This window comes from Patagioenas fasciata, chromosome 19, assembly GCF_037038585.1.
Source record: "Patagioenas fasciata isolate bPatFas1 chromosome 19, bPatFas1.hap1, whole genome shotgun sequence".
NCBI lineage: Eukaryota > Metazoa > Chordata > Aves > Columbiformes > Columbidae > Patagioenas > Patagioenas fasciata.
The window spans coordinates 8,216,353-8,239,228 of record NC_092538.1 but is presented as its reverse complement, the minus strand read 5'-3'; the positions used below and the strand labels follow the sequence as shown (position 1 = coordinate 8,239,228).

Below are 22,876 nucleotides of genomic sequence, written 5' to 3'. Positions count from 1 at the left end.
GCTCTGGAAACCCACCTGGGGCACTCTGGATGTGTTTGCGGAAGACGCTCCCACTAAATGTGGCTCGATAACATACGAATAAGAGACACTTTAGCGACAAATCCACCAGCAAGCCTTGAGAACTTAATCACTACAATGATCTTTCTGCAAAGAAAAAGCCATTGTGACAGACATCGTAACCCAGGCTTGCACTTGAATGGCCGAGGGTTGTGTCTCCCAAAACACAGGGAATGCAGAAGCACCCGCAATTATATGCACATTAATCATTAACAGTATAACAAAACCCGGTGATGAGATTTTTAGGAACTCATTAACAAGGGCATAACGTATGCATTTTTATTTAAATATGGCAATTTACACAATAGTTGAAAGTTTGCTTCCCTCCTCCTCAGCAAAACCTGTGGAGTTGGATATCAGAATTAGCACCTAGTGTTTGTAAAGAAAATAAGGACTTTTATTTTGCAGTATTATTTACTGCAAGCACTGGTCAGATCCTAAGCAATTTGGGTGTAGTGACATATGGAGACATTAACTCATCTAATTTATTGTGATCAGTCGATTAGCTCATTGCTTCACCAGCAGTGGAGTTTGGGGTAAGTGGTGATCTCCGAAACACTGGGAATGCATAGATCAGACGGCTAAATACATTTGACAAAAAGGGACAAATCACAGTTATGGTCTGAAATTATTGCAGTGTAAATTTAAAATAAGTGTTTTTAAAGCAGTGGATCGTAATCAAGAGGTAGGTCCTTCCCTCCTTGATAGTAAGAATTTAACATTGCTTAAGCTAAAGCAGCTTTATGTTCAATATCTCAGGTACACAAAGAAGTCATGGCAGAATAGATTAACTGGAAGATATTTGAAATTGTATACAAAATGTTTCACTGGCGTAAACAAAGTTATTTGGCAAGAGGTTACTTTTTGTGGAAGGAGCTGATTAAACACACTGATTAAACTTCTAGTGATATAAAGCCCTCTTACCTTGATTTTCAATACTTCAGCAAGGTTAACTTTGCTAAGAGGGGTCACCAAATATCAGAAAATTGATGTTACATGAAAATCAAATGCACCTTTCTGCTCAGAGCAATGGCTCATGCTCTTCTAAAAAGCAGCCTCTAGTTATATGAACTTATTTATCTACCACGATTGTCAAAAAAGCAACCAAGACCTAACCCACTGATGGAAATTATGAGGCAAAAAGCCACTTCTGGTGCAACTCTTGCATTACCTCCTCCCCAGCCCCTTTTGGTTCCGCATGATGCAATTTTTAATAGAAATATTTCCTTCCTTTCTGAAGTTCGGCTCAACATTCTCCTCAAAAACAGCAGTATCAGCACTTAGGTGCGCGGCTGAGGGCTCCCAGGTGTACTGACAAAGCAAAGAGAGCGTTTACATGAAGAAATGTCATATTTTAAATAGCACTTTTTTTTTTTTTTATATAGAGCAGATTACAGGATGAGTGTCAAGTTTTCAAATGGTTACAACAATATCCTGCCTGACTGTAATTCAGTTATACCACCCAGCTTATCGAAACAGTGCACTTGCCTTTATACTGCAACTTAACTGAGAGGTGCCAAAATGAACAACACTTCTGTATCATTTGCACTCATACACAAGATGTCATGCACAGCGGAGACATGATTTTAAATCTATTTACAATTGTACATATTTTACAATATATATGTCATCTTTACAGCTACAGAATAAACTCAGACTAACATTAGTATCTTTTTGAGTTTCTGTTTGAACTCCAATGTTGGAAGTTAAACTAATTATTAAAAACAAGTAAGTGCATGCCTGGAAGGAAGATTTCGGGAAAGATGCCAATGGACTAGTGTTGCTTAAAAATTACACCGGTTTGTGTAGAAAATTTAAATCCAGTTCAAAAACCCACAAAAGCCTAATAGAAATCTACCTGACTAAAATAAATACAATTCATTACACTTAACCAAAAAACAAAAAAGGTACCTTTAAAAATGTACTGATTTAAGCTCATCTGATTTTTAGCCTTACATTTATTTCCCTTCCCAAGTAGCAGATAGTACTAGGTAAGGATAATGATGCTTTTCAAAGTTACGAGCGAGAATTATCCTGCATAAACCTGAGGCTGCAGTGGTGGGGGCAGCTTGTCATTCTCCACATTTTCAGAGTCAATAGCTGCTAAGGCTTGATTTTTTGGTTCTATTTCTAATGGATATTTCTCAACAATATCCTGGACTTCCTTTGTAACTCCGTCAGTCCAATCTATGAGGTCTTTCTCAAGCTTCTTGGCTTCATTGACAATCCTTTCCTGTCTCTCATTCAACTGAGATAGCAGGTCTAAGTTTTTATACATTTGCTTAACGCCCAGGCACACATCAGGGGAAAAACTGTCGGATTCTTGCTTCTTTGGGGACGCCTGACCAGTCATAAACCGATCAAAATCTTCTTGGCTTAGATTTAAAGACTGAGCATCCAGTTTTTCAATGAAGGCCACGGCACAGCACTGCAAAGAAAACAGAGTGAGTATCATTGCGAGCTACACGTTGGAACTTACGCTTTTTATTTTTTAATTCTGCCATTAGATCAGTAACTGATCGTATTATTTAATGCCTCCTGAAGAGCTTTTCCAGAAATTAATAGTATCAGATGGTTCACGTGCCTCTCTCCTCTCCCCAAAGTCTGAAGAAGGTGAAAACTCAGAGAATAATACAGGGAAACACCATCTCAGCTGAACGGTACCGACTCGCTGGATAATGTCCATTGCAAACCTCAGGGTCACTGTGTTTTGGAGGTGAGAAACCAGAAAAAACAAGACATGACAACTAGACAAGAGCACTATATTAATATTTAATCATCTAATCAGCAGAGATCTGCTATGCTTTCCATTTTCTGAAATAAGGGATGTCAAATACCCATCTCACCTTGTGAATGCTCTTCTCCGCCTGAAAGGAATTTTTAACATTCCAAGTATTTCATTCAGCTACGTATTTTCCCCTCGAAAATTGCTTTACAATGAAATGCAGCCAAGCCAGATTCATAATTATAATTCATTCTAATATAAACAAGCACATCAACGAATGCCTCCTGCAGAAGCTTTAAAAAGCCCATTTACCCCCACACATTGATGGCCTCGTTTTGCAGCCCCTTCAAGAGAAACTCTGGGCTTAAACCGGGAATTTTGCATCCATAACATCTGCACAGCCCAAACTCAGGATTTTTGGAATAAAAAGCACTTATCTCTTTACAGAATAAAAATATACCTAAGTCTTAGTATCAGACTGTTCAACTAAAGGATTTAATATTATAAAGAAAGCAAAGCATTGACCGGTTTGGAAAGCAGAGAAGGAAGAGAGAGGAGGTATAAAGCAAAAGAGTTCGCTGTACTCTAAGTAACCTCAACCACTATTTGAAGAGGAGTCTTAATTTTCCTTCTATGTTACGCTGCTTTTGTTTTATTGGAAATTCCAGCATCCAAATAAAAGACAGTCTTGCCATCTAAAACATAAGCACTATTCCCCCACTTACCAGGTTGGTAAAATAGTAGCCGTCTTCTCCCGTCATTAGCCTGCTTGGATTACAGAAGCGTGTTATATACTGGATGTTAGACTGCAGGCGGGGTGGGTTTCCCTTCAAAACAATGTATATAAGTGTTGGAAGAAAGTCATCAGCAGAAGCCGGTTCATTTTTTGTGATTTTAATAGCATTAAATATATGCTTGCTGCACTTGGTGATGCATGCTAATTTATCACGAGGGACGCGCTTTGAATCCATTTCAATAATGTCTGTAAGATAAAAAAAAGTTCTCAAATCATTAAAACCTTATTAATCAGACACCTGAGTGAGTAGGAGAGTTACTGGACAATACTGGAATTGCATAAGGTTTATCTGTGGTGCTTGATGTTACAGAATCACAGAATGTCAGGGATTGGAAGGGACCTCGAAAGCTCATCCAGTGCAATCCCCCCACCAGAGCAGGAACACCCAGCTGAGGTTACACAGGAAGGTGTCCAGGTGGGTTTTGAATGTCTGCAGAGTAGGAGACTTGCTGACAGTGCACTCTATTCCCTCGTCCAAATCATTGATGAATATATTGAATAATATAGGCCCCAGTACTGACCCCTGAGGCACTGCACTAGATCCAGGCCTCAACTGGACTCTGCCCATTGACCACGACTCTCTGGCTTCTTCCCTTCAGCCAGTTCCCAGTCCACCTCACTACCCGATAGTCCAGACTGCACTCCCTCAGTTCAGCTGTGAGGATGTTGTGGGAGACTGTGTCAAGTGCCTTACTCAAGTCAAGGTAGACCACGTCCACCGCTCTGCCATCATCCATCCATCTTGTTATGTCCTCATGAAAGTAAATGAGGTTGGTCAAGCACAACTTCCCCTTGGTGAAGCCATGTTGACTGCCCCTAATGACCCTCTTATCCCTGATACGCCTTGAGATGGCACCAAGGAGAAGTCATTCCATCAGTTTCCCAGGGATGAAGGTGAGGCTGACTGGTCTATAGTTACCCGGGTCCTCCTTCTTGCCCTTTTTGAAGACTGGAGTGACATTTGCTTTCCTCCAGTCCTCAGGCACCTCTCCCGTTTCCCAAGACTTGGCAAAGATGATGGAGAGCGGTCCAGCAATGACCTCAGCCAGCTCCCTCAGCACCCACGGGTGCATCCTATCTGGACCCATGTTCCATAAAGGTATCAGTTTATTCAACCTTCTCTTGGTTTAGTCCCAAGTACTTGAAATACAGCAGGTAAGCCTGAGCACTTCTGTGATGGAAAACTTACACCCGCTTCACTAATCCAACACCGCAAAGACTATTGCAAATCTCACAGCCTGGACCCCCTTCTGATGATGGCAGAAAATAATCTCTGTGAACAAGACATCAGAAATCCAAAGCTGTGAATGTAAACGTCATCGTTCACAAACCTGTAATTGCTTTTACAACCATATCAGAGACTTCTGGAATTTCTTCATTAACAGGAACACACAGCATTTGTGGAGTTACCCAGTGCAAAGCCCTACGACAAGAAAAAATGTCAAACCGTTCCGTGCCAGTAACATTCAGGTGTTTGAAAACAGCCGCTTCTTGAATTCAACGCACAAGGAGCGCTTTGTGTCAATGCGGCACTAGTCCAGTTTTAAGCCAGTTTATTCCACTGACATCATTTATTTCCAGAAAAAATATTTTCTTTATTTGCTATAACGTAACAAAAGCACACCAATTTGTTTTCCTAGCATAGTAGCTTTCGTTATTCATTCTATTAATTCTTTCTGCTTTTAACTGAAGTGTTTTTAACTCTTTCTGGTTATAAAACTTGCCATTTGTGTATAGAGAGCAAAAGATTTTTAAGGTGCCTGATTCAGAGCTCATTCAGATTGCGGATTGCTCAACTATTTTTCTTTCAATGTCTTACCTGATTCTCTTCTGGACAGCAAGATCTTTCTTCTCATCATCAGTTGTTTCAGGGCAAAAGACATATTTATACTGTCGAGTCATAATGTATTTTTCAATCTGATCCATTGCTTTCTCAACCTTTTCAGGGGGCGCTGAAAGGCACAAATCCCACCCAATACAGTAAATAAAGTATTCCGCTGTTTGGAAGATTAAATACAGTTTGATCCTAATGCCACCAAATCAGTGCTATTGATTTCAGACAACCTGAGTTAATAAAGAATGGATATATTTGGAGTATTTTCACTCTGTGCAGCAGAAGTAAAAATACAATAACGGTGAGAACAGCACATGCCAAAGTGAGTACGTGCACAGGCTCACAACGAAGCACATTCAACACACAAATTAGGTTCAGCTGCTTGTAGCTTACAAGAATATTGCTCAAAAATAGAGTCTTGGAGAACAAATCCAGTGAGGTCTTCCAAGTCCTGTGTTCCTGTTTATGTCTAAAAAAATCCCTGGGTCTGCTTAAGCTGTGCCATTTACATACCAGGCACATCAACGCAGTTTGCAACAGCAACACTCCCCTCTCACTGGCTTCTTGTGCAGGGCAGTGTAACCCGAGGCTCACAGCCTGTTAATTGGGTTGAGGCTACACAGTCGACTTCAGTTTTAAGCAAATAGCATTGAATTTTAAACAAGAAATGAAAACAACTGACCCACATTTAATGGAGAGTTCAAGAAAAACCTGTTAAAACAAATCATTTAGACTGCAAAACTTTACCAAACTAGTGCTGCTGGGAATAGTTCTAACTACGGTACTAGAATTTTTAACAGCATTTCTGAAAGCTGGTTAGGAATGCTTCGTTTTTACATAAAAATGCAGGAGGCTTTACCCTCAAATCATTGCTTTTCAGCAGTAAGATACGAGATACCTTTCCAACGCGTCTGTAATTTCTCTGCTACATTTTGATAGAAGTCCTGGGCACATTCAGATTGCTCCTCAATACTCAAGTCCTGTAAAAAAGAACGAATTAAGCATGGATGTGCGGAAGAAATGGCAGCAATGCCTCTGATGTTTTGTTTCAGGAATGTGTCCAGCCGCACTAACAGTCTGAGAATGCAAATATATCATCAGAGGTGTTTATGTTGGCTAAATTATATTAAAAAATACGAGAAACCAAGATACATTGGCTCTTTAACATGTGACAGACTTAGTTTATTTGCTGAACAGCTGGTTATTTATTAGCAATGGAGCTGGACAGGTGCAATGCCATTTTCCCCAGACACATCCCTGAGTAATGGCGACAAAATAACAGACTGTTCGGCAAAATGCTTGCTCCCAATTTTGTGTCTGTAACTTTTTAGAATATTATATACAGTATATAAAAAAACTAAAACCATAAACCATATATCTGAAAGAATATCTATACAGTAAACACTTCCAATGATAAAGTTACTATGAAATATATTCACAATGTTATTTGTGAAACAACAGTGCCTGTTGAGCATTAGCTGAGCTACTGAAGAACAAACTGGAGGTCTGAGGGGTTAAAATTAACTTTATTGATCAAGGCACTGAAATAGCAGTATAGAACTATATGTAAAAACAAAAATAAAAGAAGGAAAACTTAGTCTCTGAATTCTCTAAGGCCAAAAACTACTACCCTGAACATCAAGTCTCGGCTCTGATGGCAGAGCTGCATTTTAGGCCTGGTTTATGTGTAGTAGCAAACTGTACATTTTGAGAAAGACTTCTTTTTGACCAGCACGAACTATCGAGGAACCAGGACACGAGAGTATCTTCAATATTTATAACCAATATTAAAAACCCACTATTTTCACAAACTTTCTGCATGGAATGAATCAGTTCCAAGAGAAAAAAACCACCAAACTTCAACATGTTTTTAAGTGGAATCTGCATGGAAGATTCCAGCAGAACTCCCTTTAATTTCCAGTCCAATTTGAGGATATAATTTGAGTAACTACATACTAAATAGGAAAGGTAGGGGGAAAGAAAGTGCTGAATATTGACTCATTTCAACCACAGGTGGCACTACAGACACATTAATATTCCAGTAACATTATTTTAATATGGAATATTAAGATGTAACTCTTATTCCATATTTAAAACAAAAAAGCACAGTCAAGTTCCCCTTCTCCAAAGAAAATCAGTCTGATTCTGTATTATCTTTATAACTTTTTAGACTTCTTGCCCTTATTGAAGACTGGAGTGACATTTGCTTTCCTCCAGTTCTCAGGCACCTCTCCCATTTCCCAAGACTTGGCAAAGATGATGGAGAGCGGTCCAGCAATGACCTCAGCCAGCTCCCTCAGCACCCGCGGGTGCATCCCATCCGGACCCATGGATTGATGGATGTCCAGATTGCCTAACTGCTCCCTAACCCAGTCCTCATCCACCGAAGCAAACTCCTCCATTGTCCTGTCTTCCTCTGGGGCCTCAGCGGCACAGGGCTCCTCAGTACAGCCCCCAGCAGAGCAGACAGATACAAACAAGGCATTCAGTAACTCTGCCTTCTCTGTATCTTCTGTCACCAGGGCACCCACCTCGTTCATCAGTGGGCTACATTGCCTCTGGTGTTAGTTTTACTTGCCATGTATTGGTAAAAGCTCTTCCTGTTGTCCTTGACCCCTCTCGCCAGGTTTAATTCTAAGGAGGCCTTAGCTTTCCTAGTTGCCTCCCTACACCCTCTGACAGCAGCCTTATATTCTCCCCAAGTGGCCAGCCCCTCCTTCCATGATCTATAAACTCTCCTCTCGCACTTGAGCATACCCAGCAGTTCCCTGTTTAACCACGCAGGTCTCCTGGCTCCCTTCCTTGACTTCCTACGTGTCGGGATGCTCTGTATGCAATATTCCTGTATACAATAGAAAAAAACCCAAACTGCTGGTAGAAAAGCAGCATTTTCTCCATCTCTCCCTAATTTCCCCATTTTATCTATGTAAAAGGCACGCAAAACTTACCCTTTTATGATTCATCGTGTCCAAAAATAGTTTACATTGCTTATAGATATCTTGTCCAGGTTTATGATATGTCTTGAGAAACTCGATGAATTCCTTGGATACGCGATCTGTCTCGATGCTCGCCTGCCTGTTTATAGAAGGGCTGGGAGCCTTGGCTTCTTGGATCTCTGCTGGGAACATTTGGGCACATCAGATAAGCTTTTTTACACTGATGGATGAATTCAGGAAGGGTTTAATGTGGATTGAAATACCAGGTTGGGGTTTTTTTTCAGCTGTGCTGATGAATAAGCACGTATTTTTCAAGCTTTACCAGTGAAACACTGGATATTACTAAACAGAACTCTAGGAAACTGAGTATTCCACTGAAGTGAAACATGTATAGCCACATACCCATTTACACTAATGGCCTTTTTATATTGGAAAATTACTGTAAAATGAGTTTGTTTTCCTGCTTCTCACATTTTTATTCCCAGGTAAGAGATCTCCATTTAAGGTCAAGGTTTTCAGATGGGATTCTGCAGCTGTTTAAGATAATGGAGCGGTCCCTTTTCCATTCTCCCTCAACTTTACATTCCTGCTCCTCCGCTTGCACCAACACAAGTATTAATTCAACTGGCTCGTGAACTAGCACCAGGAGAAGTAGTTTGGGGCAGTTCCAGTCAGAAATGTTTCTTATGGGGTTCTTTTTCAGCTAGATCAGCTCCCCGGGACGGCTTCCTACCACCTCGCAGGAGCATCAGCCGCACGAGACAAGGAACGGGAGCAGGAGGTTGGTGCAAACGCAGCAGATGCCGCAGAATCCCACCTGCCGTGTAAATGAGAACGTGGCCATTTGTGTTTCAGCAAGAGCAGAAGCGCCAGGTCTGTCCCAGGAACACAGAGTGCACACAGCACTGGGTGCGAGTTTATAGAGCTGCAACCGTGGGGTTTTTTCCACACAAACGTGTCTGATTGTCCAAAGTTTGCGTTGCAAGTTAATTGTACCGATCCAACGCCTTCACTACCCACATGTAGTTCACCCACCTTTCAACTTTCCAGCCAACACTGTTCAAAATGAAGGATTGAACAGAGATGATGTAAATGAACATGATGAAAAGTGAGCAGCAAAGAGACAGAAAACATTAAAATATTTGTGATCAACATGATACAAACAAATCTCAATCTGGAAATATGAACATGCACAGCAAAAAAATCCTTGTTTCAAGAAGCGTACATGCAGAACTCCAAAATAAAAGGAAATAGATGGGATTAGTGTATTTAAATTGGCATACTGAATTGGAGCTTGAGGTAGCTTATCGGGGTTATTTTTTGTTTGCTGTTATTTGTGTTTAAAAAGATTCAGAACTACAAGCTGTACGATCCACTGACCATCTGACCAAAGCACAGGACTCATCAGGATCTCTTCAGCACAACCTTCTCTATGTAATTTGGCCAGGTACCATTAGAACATTCACCGTGTTTAAGTGATAAGAACGGAAAAGTTTTTACAAATATTTACATTCCAACTGTAACAATCAAGCTAGAAAGTGCAAATCAATCTCCTTTGTGGTGACACAAGAACCCCAGAGGGGGTTTCCTCCAACCTTCTTTATACCCAAGATTCCAAGTAGAATCCCTGTGCCGTATTCAAGCTGAATGGCAACTTTTGAAATGGTAGAATTACAAGATATTTTTTCCGCAATTGATTACTGACTTCATTTCAAAGAACAGCTGAAGATTCAGTGATTTCAACATTAAGTTCAATGTATTATAAAAATAATGAACCTCGCCCTGCTATTTGACCTTAAGGAATATGAATATGTTTTCTACAGTCACAAATAGATTACTTTTTAGTTACTAGAGAGATGTAGTCAACTGAGGCAGATTACTGTTAATTTAAGCAGATTAACGAATGCAGGAACAAATGTACTTTCAGCAACAAAATACTTCCAGCTCTGTCAGGTATTCTAAAAGAATTAAGCCTAACTAAAAAGAAGTTGATTATAGAAGAGAAATTCCATCCAAACAAGTTAAGAGAACCTAGTAGAGGAAATATGCCAAAAAGGAAGTATGGGAAGAGTTAAGAAAGGATCATCTGCACAAAGAATAAACACTATTAAGACTAAAATCTTTCTCAAGGCATTTGAGAAAATGTAGTCACAGCAGAACATCAGCACTGCAGTGATTCACTATGGTTGTGCCATGGTCACGATCCGAGTCCAAGTGAAAAACCACAAAAGAAGTGTGGTCATTAGCTCTGCTACACACACTCATTCGTCTTCTTCATTTAATTTGCAAATGGTACATCTTCAAACTTCATTAGTCAGCAGAACACGTCAGAATTGCAAAGAACATCAGACAAGATCCTAAAGCTGTTTGCATCACAGGTTCTGGCACCTTTTTGGTTAAAATGAAACCAGTGCGTTTTACCTTGATTTTAAAATTGTCTTCTTGATTAATATAACAAACATCTGGAGATGTTTTGAGAATGTACAAGTTCTTGAAGTATGAACTATTAAACTGAAGTAGTTTCAACTTATAATCAGGTTTATAATGGCAACCTGGAATTATTTTTTGACAAAAAGATGAAGCAGCACAAGATGTAGCTACTTCTTATAAAGTTCTTTTCTTTTTTTTTTTTTCAAACTGCATAATCCTTCAGATGTCACACTAAGGTAGAGCTCAAAGAAGCTTCAGCTCTATTCCTATATCCTCCCTACCAAAACGCAATAAATCAGAGATTCAAGTTCACCTCAAGACGCTAGACTTGCCTTTTTTGTCGTCTTCATATTCAATGGCACGAGTTAGAACTGGCACAACCCTAGTTTGTGTTTTGCAAAGCCCAGCTAAGAAGGAAGCTCACTAAACCCAGGCAGCCGGCGGGCTCGGGCTGTACCGCATTACCTTCGGTAGGGGAAGCCAGTTCCCAGGAGGGAGTAAAAATCTCCTTCAAATCCCTGAGAATGTTATCAGCATTTCGCTCCCTCCCAAGCTGTCCTTGCTTAACGATTTTCTCTTGAGCCACTGAAATAAATGCAAAAGCAAGCAAGGCACCGAGAGCGGGAGCATGTCCGGAGAGATGGCGAAGGGGATAAAAACAAAGAAAGAAAATATGGAAAGTGAGAAGAATTAACATAAAAACAAGTTTTCAATACAAAGCTGAACGCCTCATTTAGCCGGCTGCTGCCGATGCACCAAGGCAAATTCTAAGATGAAATTCAGACACATTTAGAATTTCTTATTAAAGAAATGCATCGTCTATAAGGCTAAGACACATTAACGCTGCCTTTTCTTCTGGAATGCCTCCTCCACAGTCTAGCATTTTTTGGTTGTTTGCCCATGTAAGCTATTGCTATGCAAAGACACTAGTGCCATTAATCATTCTTACTTACAACACATTCTGTAGAATAAACATTCAGCCAACCATAAACTTGATATTCCCAACCCACATAGGCGTAAACACTACAAGCTTCTTTTCGCATTTATTTTCATTTAAAGGCACCCTGCTGACACATTGCAATTTTCTTCTTCAATCTGTTGAAGTGATCCCTTTTGGCAGCATCACCTGGTACTTTATATCAGCATTTCTCTCACACTTTGATACGTTGGTTTGTTTGGGGTGACTGACAGCCAGGGCCCCTTCAAGTCTTAAACCACAGTACAACACTATGGTTGACTCATTAACTGAGCACAAATGTGTCATGCGAACAAGATGCTTCCACTCATCTGTAGACCACCACTAGGAACACATCTATACTACACATTAGTGGAAGAGCTCCTATATAACTAACACAAACACAGCCACGGGTTTAGAAGTGCACTGTTCTATTTAAAAGATTGTTTGGCGTCACCCAAAAGCTCCTGTTTTCAGTAAGACTTCAAATATCACTCTCCAGAAGCATCATTATGTCAACTTTTTAAAGCCAAGTCACAGAGCATTACTCTGCCTTTTAGTACGTTTATCGAAAATACTTCTCAATTTCATATGCTGTACAGAACCACTAAAAGCAAAGGGGAAAGTTACCCTTCTTAGCTCCTGTTCTGGAAGAAGCGGTGAAGAACTTCTTCACGGTAGTGACCTTTCGTGTTTTCTCATTGGTTTTCTTTTCTTCAAATTTCGAAAAGGTCAGTGACTGTGCCCCTTGGGTACTCTGGCTACTGGCATACGCTTCTTCCTCCTCACGCTGAAGCCTGGAATCAGAAAAACATAAGGCTAATTTAAGTGCTTAAAAACAGCACAAAGAAGCTAATTTCCTGTGCAATAAATAAATTAATTACTCTTACAGAAGATAGAAACCACGGCTCGCAGCTGAGCAAGTCAAATACCCTGTTACAATCTCAGAAATATTCTGGGAAACAGACCACTGTCATAATTTGCTTTCAAAGTCTTGGTAATACATATGCTTGCTTGAATGAACGAGGCGAACCACTTCACTGCAACACTGGTAAGTGCTTTGCAAAGACCAAGTCCGTCTTTTAATCTACGTGTACAAAAGGAGGAGTAAGGGCAAACAAACTCCTCCTTCCATGTCTACTTTTCCTCCTATGCAGGAAGAATAAAATGGGTTAAATTATATTGCTCTTCAAGATGCTAAAAGGTTGAGCAATTTTCTTTAAACATCCATCCAGCTCAGGACAATAAATGGTCTTGCCTTTGTAATCTCTTAAAGCAGGAGTTGCGTCTTATCTGTGCTGTCAAGTCTGTCTGCCCACTACTGCAAACAATCACAGCTTATCTCTTCCTTTAGCATCTCCCAACGGAACAGTTACTGATTAAAGAATTCCTCAAATGCCCCATTTTATTGCACATAGACATTGTAAGACTGACAGCACAACTATCTTCTTTAAGAATACTGAAGTTTTTATTAACTGTTTAAGCCAAATTTATGTCAGAGAAAAAGAAATGACACGTTTTCTGTACTGTGCTCACTTACCTGTCACCCTCTGATTATGCCAAAAAGGGTCTCACACACTCCTCTCTACCTGCCTTTCCAGTTAATTTGTTCCCAAAAGTAAAAAGAAATTCAAAACCAAACAAATAACTTCAAGGCCTAAGGTAACAGGGTCTAGGGTAGGTAGATACCAGAAAACTGGGGGCTTCTAAACCATAACGGTGAGTTTGGACCCAAGTGAAGTTCAGACAACTTCCAGAGATGTCACCTTCAGGCAGCTTGATGTGAACCCTGCACTCAATGCTTTTTCCTTGTTATTTTCCTTCCTTTTCCTCACCTAATTATCTTGGTTAATGTATCACTGGGTAACTGAAGATCACTAAAGTGTTCCAGACTCAAGTACAGACACATGTCACAAGTCATTTGCACTTTTTCCTGGAGTTCTGGTATACCCCGCTAATACATTAAGGTAAGTACATACAGAGAATCTGGTGGAAGGCAAGAGGGCTCTGCAGAGGGATCTGGATAGACTGGAAAAATAGGTTGATTCCAATGGGATGAAGTTCAACAAGGCCAAGTGCCGGGTCCTGCACTTCAGCCACAACAACCCCCTGCAGCGCTCCAGGCTGGCACAGAGTGGCTGGAGAGCAGTCAGGCAGAAAGGGACCTGGGAGTGCTAATGGACAGGAAGCTCAACATGAGCCAACAGTGTGCCCAGGTGGCCAAGAAGGCCAATGGTGTCCTGTCCTGTATCAAAAATCGCATGGTCAGCAGGACAAGGGAAGTGATCCTTCCCCTGTACTCTGCATTGGGGAGGCCACACCTGGAGTATTGTGTTCAGTTCTGGGCCCCTCAGCTCAGGAAAGAGATTGAAGTGCTGGAGCGGGTCCAGAGAAGAGCAACAAGACTGGGGAAGGGACTTGAACACAAGACCTATGGGGAAAGGCTGAGGGAGCTGGGCTTGTTCAGTCTGGAGAAGAGGAGGCTTAGAGGTGAGCTCAGCACTCTCTAGAACGACCTGAAGGGCAGTTCTAGCCAGGGGGATTGGTCTCTTCTCCCAGGCAGTCAGCAATAGGACAAGGGGGCATGGGCTTCAACTCTGCCAGGGGAAATTGAGGCTGGAGATTAGAAAGCAATGCTTTGCAGAGAGAGTGGTCAGCATTGGAATGGCTGCCCAGGGAGGTGCTGGACTCACCGGCCCTGGAGGTTTTTAAACTGAGACTGGACATGGCACTTAGTGCCATGATCTGGTCAATGGACTGGAGTTGGACCAAGGGTTCGACTGGATGATCTCTGAGGTCTTTTCCAACTCAGTTGATCCTGTGAGTCTGTGAAAATTGTCACTTTCATCCTTCAAACTGTTAAAATTACAGATTTCAGTATGCAAATTAGGTCAAAGTATTTGGTGGAGGGTGTTTACATTTGTTACTGCACAGATTTTCTTTTGAAGCCTCTTAAATTAGAATGTCATAAATATTCATCTTTGCATCAAAAGGAAGATTTTAATTCCTGCTGGAAAGGTCAAATTTGGGAACTCATGATGCAACTGAGCCACAGCAAATACGACTAGAAAACAGGAGACAGGAATAGTATTTAGAAGTCACCATAGTGTAAAAGATGAAGGAATAAAGAGGGCTCTTTACCGCTCTGCCAGCTCCCAATCCTCTTGAATCTGTTTCTGCCTGGCCTTATGGTATTCCTCTCTCCAGCACTTGGAGCAAAATCCCTGCCAAGCAGGATTGCCATAGTAACCACATCCCTTCTTGCACAGGAGCTCTGACTGATCAACGTGAATTCCTCTGCGTTCAGATTTCAGGTTCATTTTCTTCCTGTTTAAAGAGAAAAGGGTTAAAGACAGAAACATGATAACAGCCTGCTAGAAATCAATTCTTGCAAAGGCTTGCCTTTTAGAAAGAAGTCACCTGTTTTAATTATTTAATAGTACCATTGCAACAAAATAAAGGCAACAGGAGGAAGGGCACCATTACATAACCACGCAGCCCTGAGAGCCAACTGCTGCATTAGCATAACTTTGCATTGCTTTGGCATGCAAACTGCACTCGAGGGCTCCAGTACCAGTCACCCGTACATCATACAGCTACGTGCACAAGTGGAAAAAGGCACAATTCTCTGATCTCACCAGCACGCTGTTCTGATAGTCACAGAGACATGAAGCAACGGAGGAAAAAAGAAATGCAGCAAGTTGCAGTCACCACCAAAGAGTCACAGAATCACAGGATGTCAGGGATTGGAAGGGACCTGGAAAGCTCATCCAGTGCAATCCCCCCGCCGGAGCAGGAACACCCAGTTGAGGTTCCACAGGAAGGTGTCCAGGCGGGTTTGAATGTCTGCAGAGAAGGAGACTCCACAACCTCCCTGGGCAGCCTGGGCCAGGCTCTGGCACCCTTACTGAGAAGAAGTTTCTTCTCAAATTTAAGTGGAACCTCCTGTGTTCCAGTTTAAATCCATTACCCCTTGTCCTATCATTGGTTGTCACCGAGAAGAGCCTGGCTCCATCCTCCTGACACTCACCCTTTAGATATCTGTAAACATTAATGAGGTCACCCCTCAGTCTCCTCTTCTCCAGCTCCAGAGCCCCAGCTCCCTCAGCCTTTCCTCACACGGGAGATGCTCCACTCCCTTCAGCATCTTTGTTGCCCTGCGCTGGACTCTCTCCAGCAGTTCCCTGTCCTTCTGGAACTGAGGGGCCACAACTGGACACAATATTCCAGGTGTGGTCTCCCCAGGGCAGAGCAGAGGGGCAGGAGAACCTCTCTGACCTACTGACCACCCCCTTCTAATCAACCCCAGGTACCATTGGCCTTCCTGGCCACAAGGGCCCAGTGCTGGCTCATGGTCATCCTGCTGTCCACCAGGACCCCCAGGTCCCTTTCCGCTACGCTGCTCTCTAATAGGTCATTCCCCAACTTATACTGGAACCTGGGGTTGTTCCTACCCAGATGCAAGACTCTACACTTTCCCTTGTTATATTTCATTAAAGAGAAGCAAACTGAGCAAGAGACAAAATCTAAATAGGTTTGTACTGAGACCAAGAATGTCGCTGCAAAGAATCACACTGGTGAGATAACATAACTTGGGCCTCAAAGAACATGTCTTCACAGCACAGCGAAGTATCAGAGCTGACAGGGATGAGATGCACCTCCATGTCCTTTGGTAGTCAAGTCACTCCAGAGTTAAGTTGGGCATCTGTATAAAGCACAGCTCTAGAGAATTTATCTATAGTGATTGCAACAAAAAGATTTCTTTTCAAGCCTACAGACACTGTGCAGAGCCCATCATCCAACAATCCAGCCCTCCCCTTTCTTTTTTTGCTTGACAGTAGCCATCCCACATGCCAGCTTGCTCCCAAGGATGTTTCAACTACTTCACTCTAGTTCTAAATGCTGTATTCATTTAGGAGAAAAGCAGCACACAATCTATCTAACACACCAGAAATTAAACATCAAATGTTTTCCAGCTGCACAGCCTGGGACAGCAATCGCACGTTGGCCGCATTTGGAAACACAGCCCATCCTCAGAGCATCACACGGGCCCTTTATCACCAATTCTGTAAAGAGCAGGGAAGCAAAAGCTCGAAACTCCTCACTTGCTCCTGATCCAGTTTAAAGGCCACTTCCTAAAAACAGAAGCTGCAGCAGCATTTTGAATAGAAACTTCCATTGTAAGTGCCTGTACTAGAAAACACACCTTGTATAAAATCTGCAATATTGCCATTAATGACAAAGCTGATCAGTGTGAATGTTTTCACTGTATACTACAGGGAGCTAATAAAGACGGAACAGATAAAAACCTCTTCATAACACAAACTACAGAGAAATTTTACGCCGACCTCATCACCCAAGGAAATAACATCCCTGATCCTATCACCCTCTGCAATGGAGTAAGTTACAACAGTTTTGCAAATGCAGTCTTGTAGCACAGTTTCATGAATTCAGGTGTCCGTCACTCTCATTTAAAAGCACCGCGCTTCAGACACTCAGATTGTCTGAAAGCTAAAGGAACAGAATGAAATACATGACCCTGCCTCCCGCCTTGCCTTCTGAAAGCTCAACTGCATACTCGGTTTCTATCCAGTTGTGCACTTTCACTATCTCTACACAGATGCACAAAAAAATCACCTTTCTGTATCCGCAGAGTTTCAGGCACAATTACCCTGCCATCCTGCTGCCCCTTTGAGTACATTAGAACCGAAAATAAGGTTCTGTTTAGTGTCAAAGTCCAGCAGCTTTCCCTGGAGTAAGCAAAGCAGGTCTCTTAGTAGCAAGATTAATCTTTTTGCATTCTTTTTGGAGAGGTTTGTAACCAGCTGCAAAGCCACTAGAAGCAAGTTGTTCAGTTGCCTCCCTTTCAAGTATTTTCGATTGCAGTTACATCAGTTTCAGATCCAGGGACAAAAGAGGTCACCCTGAATCAATATGCAGAAATCACATGCTGCACTTAAAGCAAAGCCTTTCTGCTTCCTTTAAACACACACAGCCATTACAAAAGAGTTTCACAGCCATTACAAAAGAGTTTCACAGCCAACTTTTGCGGGTCAGCACTTACATTTTAACGAACAGCTCAACAAGTTTGAATATACTGAATATGAAAAATCCATCTCAAGTCAACCTCTGGCATATTGGCTGCTCATATAAAAAGACAGCGAAGTTCACCAACGTCAGTGCAGAACTAACCAGTTTGCACTGACATGAAATGAGGCAACCAGATATTATATCCCACCCCCGCCCCCCTCGCGATGATCTTTCATTACATTCCCATGGGACTAAAGATAAGCCCTTCATCATCAGTGCTATTTCACAATTAAAACTATGGGATAAGAACAGAGCCCAAAAGTTTGCCAACACCTGATATCTTGACATGCAGGCCAGTTACATAAAGCACAAAACCAACTCTAAGTTTCCATAAGGCGCTCCCTCCATAATTCTAAGTCCATAAATCCTTGGGCCATTTTTGTCAGTATTCTTTAAGGCGGACTGAAGTAGCAGCAATTTTTGCTCCAGGACATAGTACCTTTCATATCAGACTCAAAGCTCTCAACAACAGCGAAAGATTATATTTTAACTTTCACACTGACCAGATTACAAAATGGCTGGAAAAATTAATAGTAAACTTACTAAAGCAGGTATCATAGTCACAGCAAAGAGTGCATTCTTAGCTTTCATGTGGTACAAAAAAGGGGCTCCTTTCATCAAAATTGGATCTGTCACTAAGGGCTGATTTAACACACACATGAAAGACCACACTTACATAAGGCGCTCTCTTCAGCAGTAAACCTAAAATAATTTTCATAACACATCGGGGTTTCCAAAGACTGCAGACACAGCTCTGGCTTCAGGAAAAGCACTGTGTGTGAAATAAGGTTTAGAAGTAGTATAGATTTATCATGAGTTCAGACACCACCAGCTTGTTTTTCTTGTTGCTCTCTAACATGTACCTACCTTGCTCCCAGGGACAGAGAAGGCAAACAGATCCTTTTATTGTCGATGCACATCGCATCACTGCCACAATGATAAGATACCGACTTCTTCATCAACTATTTATTAGCCCTGGATTGTTCAGGTCACCTTTGATGGAAGAGTTGGTTGAAAAAGCTCACACAGCAAAGCTGAGCAGAAAGGGGGCTCATTTAATCAATCTACAGACGTCTTTAGGAAGACGTAACTGCAAGTCAACTTAAAATTATTACAAGCTATGAAAAACAGTTTCTAAAAAACTCTGCATGCTAAATCTAAAATTTAAAGCACTGGCTTTGTAAGACTGTTCTGTAAACGAGTTTCAATATCGGTACCAAAGTTCATTAAACTTATCTAAAACCAAGAAAAGACATCACATAACAGACTCGAAACAGGCAGGCTGACACAAAGGTGCGAACCTGCCTTCGGCTTCTGGTTTTGGGGTGGTTTTGTTTTGTGAGGTTTTCCTCTCATCTATTTACCTTACTCTACCTTGCTGAAATCAACAGTTTTCTCAAAAAAATCTCGGCACAACCCTTAGCAACAACCTACACCACTCTTTTCACTGGACTTCAGTGGCCGTGATTTGGCTCTTCAAGTTTGACTCTTCAGAGCACTTAATGAGCGACTTGCATTAATTCTCCTCATACCAAAGTGCTCACAACGTCTGAGCCAGCGTCACTCACTGCAATGGCCATCCCAGAGCAGGAAAAGAACAACAATTGGGGAAGTCTCCAAAAACACAATTCTTACAGTAACAGTTGCTGGTTTCCATTTGACTGGTGCACGGATAGAACACCATACTTCACACTGGATTAGGAGAGTAGCCAGTCCTACCTAAAACTGCCGCAACTTCAGTTCCTGAGAATAAATTGACGAGGTAGATTAGAAAGCGCATCAAAACTGAGGGAGTAGAAGGGTGGGACTGGGTTAAGGTCTCTTAACTACAAATTTTGCCTATGGAAAAACAATCTTAAAATAACATATTTATCCCAAAAAGCAACCACTGACTCAAATGCCACAAAATTATTAAGAAGCCATGTAAGTGTTGAAAGAGTCATGATTCATGTGTAACCCTAAACACTCAGGCATGTCATTAGCAGAAAAGTAATTAACCATGAGTTAATTTTCTTTAAAGGAAAGGGTGGGGCAATATGATCTAAGAGACTCATGAACAGAAAATACAAAAGCCATTAGACAACTTACAAATTAAGAACCATGGTTGCTTTGCAGAATAGACCATATGAGTCTTCACAGTTTAATGTGCATCTCTCTTGCAATTAAGAAATCTCAGCTATAGCAGCTATTTCCTAGTACAAGCAGCATGAGTTTCTAACTAGTGGTCCTGAGAACAGAAACAGTTGTTAACTGTGATGAGAGACACACAGTTGGATCAGCCACCTGGAAATATTCACCACCTGAAAACTGGGCAGGGAAATGGCAGCCGCTAATTAAAACCTCTGAAACACAAAGGCCAGGAGGCTTCACCCCTCCATCCGCAGAGCTCACAAGTCACTTCAACTTAAAGATGCGTTTTCCCCTCCAACATCAGTGTAGATCTTAAGCTACAGTTTTGTTTGTCCGCATCAAATTCTTAACTACTGCCCGTGGCAATGACCGCTCAGCTAGAAGCAGCATCTATTCATGAATTAACAGACTGTCTCACCATCTACATGTGACTCATAGTTGCACTTTTAAATGAAATCACAAGAAACATCTAAAAAACGCTTTGTAGGGCTTGTCTGGGAATTCAATTAAGCATATGATCGGCTAAAACTCCTAAAAATCCCCTCAGAAACAGCAGCGATTGGGTTCTACACGCTGTTTTCTGCCAACATGTCAACCACGCTCAGCTGCATACAAATTAAAACTAAGTTGGCTACAACATCAGAGAAAAACTTCAAAATATCTGTTGTTACTGACAGCATTGTAATGGGACTTCACAAACACGATATAACACATAACGGGGGATTATATAGTAAACTTCAGGAGGGAGCTGAGAAAGCTGTTCTAGACAACACCGCAAAACAAAATTAAACACCAGAATCACTGACTATCTTCAAGCTTATAATCACAGACTGTTATGTAAAGTGATCTTATGAATTGGTATGATTGTCTTTCTATTCCTATTCTTCCCTTCTATTGTGCGTTGCTTTGTGTTTTTTTGTCAGCAAAGCATTCCACTGAGTTCTGATTCTCCTCCTAATCCTCCCCTCTGCAAAACACTTGTGTGACCATGCCCAGAAGACCAACACATGCAATTCCTGGGTAAAGTGCTGTTCCTGGAAAGCCTCTGTCCTTCTGTGCTGATCAGTCCTGAGTCTCAAAAGGAGTCTCGAGTAACTGGAAAACTCAGTACAAGTGCCAGAGCGCTGGCACAAGGAGCTGCCAGTGCAAAGCACTGCTTCGAAAATACTTTCATGACCGTGACACCAAACAAGAAAAGTACGGCAAGTCGTGTCAATAATGGATTTAAACCACAACTTCCATAATGCCACCCCTTTTCCAAAACTGTGCAGTGCCAGTAATTCCCAACACTTGACCAGATTCAGGCCCCACTCAGCCTAAAAACCAAATAATAAAGATTTGAATTTAGCCTGTGACAACCCCCTCAGCTGACCCACCGCACCAGTGACAGTGCTCTGCCACACACCAGGGCAGCCCAGCCGGATTTAGGACAGCGCCGAACCACTCCCTTGGGGAGTTTTTCATAACTCCGAGTGCATCATTCACCTCTCAGCATCTCACACCCTCTCTGAAAATCCAGCCACTCCCTGCTCCAGGGGAACGGCCTGAACACTACACAAGGTGCTCAAACAAGGACAAACACCTACAAAAGCATCCAAAATGTGCTGCTCGGCATCTTAAATATACTCCAGACTCCATTCGACTTGAGTTTAAAGGACTTTGATCCCCCATCGTACAATAAGCTGCCATGCAGCGGTAACACTTACAGCCAAAGACTCAAAAACCCCTTGATCCACAAGGGACTTCGCAGGAAAAAAGGCGGAGGGGCCAGATTTGCAGTTATCAGTGACACCTTCACTCTGATTATTGAAACACACCCACTAAATTAAATAATGATAATTATAAATATCAATATTATAAAAATAGTTTTAGGAACTGCAAACGTTAAGTTTCTCTGCACCCCAGTGCATGAAGCCCAATCCTGTTGTGCCCCTCGGAGAACCCTCGGGACAGGGGTTGATGGGGACAGGGGTTGGCGGGGCCGGGTGTGCCCCCCCCACCCTCCTCGGCGGCTCAGACGCTGTGACACCGACACTTAGAACGAATTATAACAACCGGCGGCGGAGAGGCCGCGGGGGGACGCTGACAGTCCCCGAACTGTCACTACCGGTTAGGGGACCTCCCTCAGCGGGGAAACCCCTTCCCGCAGCGGGGCCCAGCGGCACCGGGGAAGCCCCGAGCGGGGCCTCTGACAGGGACTCGCGGCGGCTCGGACCCGCGGCTCACCGGTTGCCCCGGGCGGCGGGGGCGGCCGCTCCGCTCCGCGCTGCTCCGCTCCGCTCTCCTCACGGCGGCCCGGCGCCTCCTTCCCTCCGCGGTGGCGCCGGAAGGGCGTGTCCCCGCTTCCGGGGCGGGGCGCTGTCCCGGAAGGAAGCGGTGGCAGAGGCCGTGCTGCGGGGAGGCGGCGGGAGCGGCACTGGGGTGTTTCACATGGGAACTAGGAACAGATTCGGGGTGTGTGGGCGTATCGACGTGTGGTTCTGTTCAGAGTCTGGTTTTCTGCCCTTCCAGCCACCCTCCGCAGCAGATCCCCTCAGACACCGCCCCAGCTCCCAGCAGCTGCTGTGGTTTTACCCCAAACTCAGCTCCTGGGTCCTGATGCTGACAGCAGCAGAAAGAGAAATAGCTACTGCTACTCACAACTTACTCCTCTTCCCCTTCTCATTTGCACAGTGTCTTTTTTTTGCCAGCTAAGCAAATCCAGAAACTTTCTTTTTGAGTGCTGCTTTGAGGCAATTTCTCTGGGCTGCTTCACATGAAGACTGAAACACAGGAGGTTCCATCTGAACACGAGGAGAATCTTCTCTGAGGTGCTAGAGCCCTGGACCAGGCTGCCCAGAGAGGCTGTGGAGTCTCCTCTGGGGACGTTCAGACCTGCCTGGACGTGACCCTGTGTGATCTGCTGTGGTGACCCTGCGTGAGC

The 22,876-nt window shown here is 42.7% G+C and overlaps 1 protein-coding gene across 4 annotated transcripts; it reads right to left on the bottom strand.

Moving 5' to 3' along the window:
• Positions 1-322: 322 nt before the first annotated feature.
• On the bottom strand, positions 323-22,321 carry RABGEF1 (RAB guanine nucleotide exchange factor 1). Of its 4 annotated transcripts, none has more exons than XM_065853079.2 (10): positions 22,180-22,321; positions 14,875-15,060; positions 12,364-12,530; positions 11,244-11,363; positions 8,361-8,530; positions 6,311-6,392; positions 5,398-5,530; positions 4,910-5,001; positions 3,508-3,764; positions 323-2,485 (listed from the first exon to the last, which is right to left on the bottom strand). In XM_065853079.2, the coding sequence occupies exons 2-10, from the start codon at positions 15,051-15,053 to the stop codon at positions 2,087-2,089; spliced, it is 1,599 nt and encodes a 532-aa protein (XP_065709151.1). In that variant the 5' UTR covers positions 15,054-15,060; positions 22,180-22,321; the 3' UTR covers positions 323-2,086. The 4 variants fall into 4 exon arrangements, with proteins under 4 accessions (XP_065709151.1, XP_065709152.1, XP_065709153.1 ...); XM_065853080.2 differs by having other exon boundaries at positions 8,361-8,527; XM_065853081.2 differs by lacking the exon at positions 11,244-11,363.
• Positions 22,322-22,876: the final 555 nt, after the last annotated feature.

Bases quoted from the DNA above. Each gene is read 5' to 3' on its own strand.
- RABGEF1 (XM_065853079.2), bottom strand. From the start codon at position 15,053: ATGAACCTGAAATCTGAACGCAGAGGAATTCACGTTGATCAGTCAGAG. The intron at 8,531-11,243 runs GTAATGCGGTAC...AAATGTTCCCAG, and splicing joins ACTGGCTTCCCCTACCGAAG to CAGAGATCCAAGAAGCCAAG. The intron at 3,765-4,909 runs GTTTGTGAACGA...TTTATCTTACAG, and splicing joins GGTTGTAAAAGCAATTACAG to ACATTATTGAAATGGATTCA.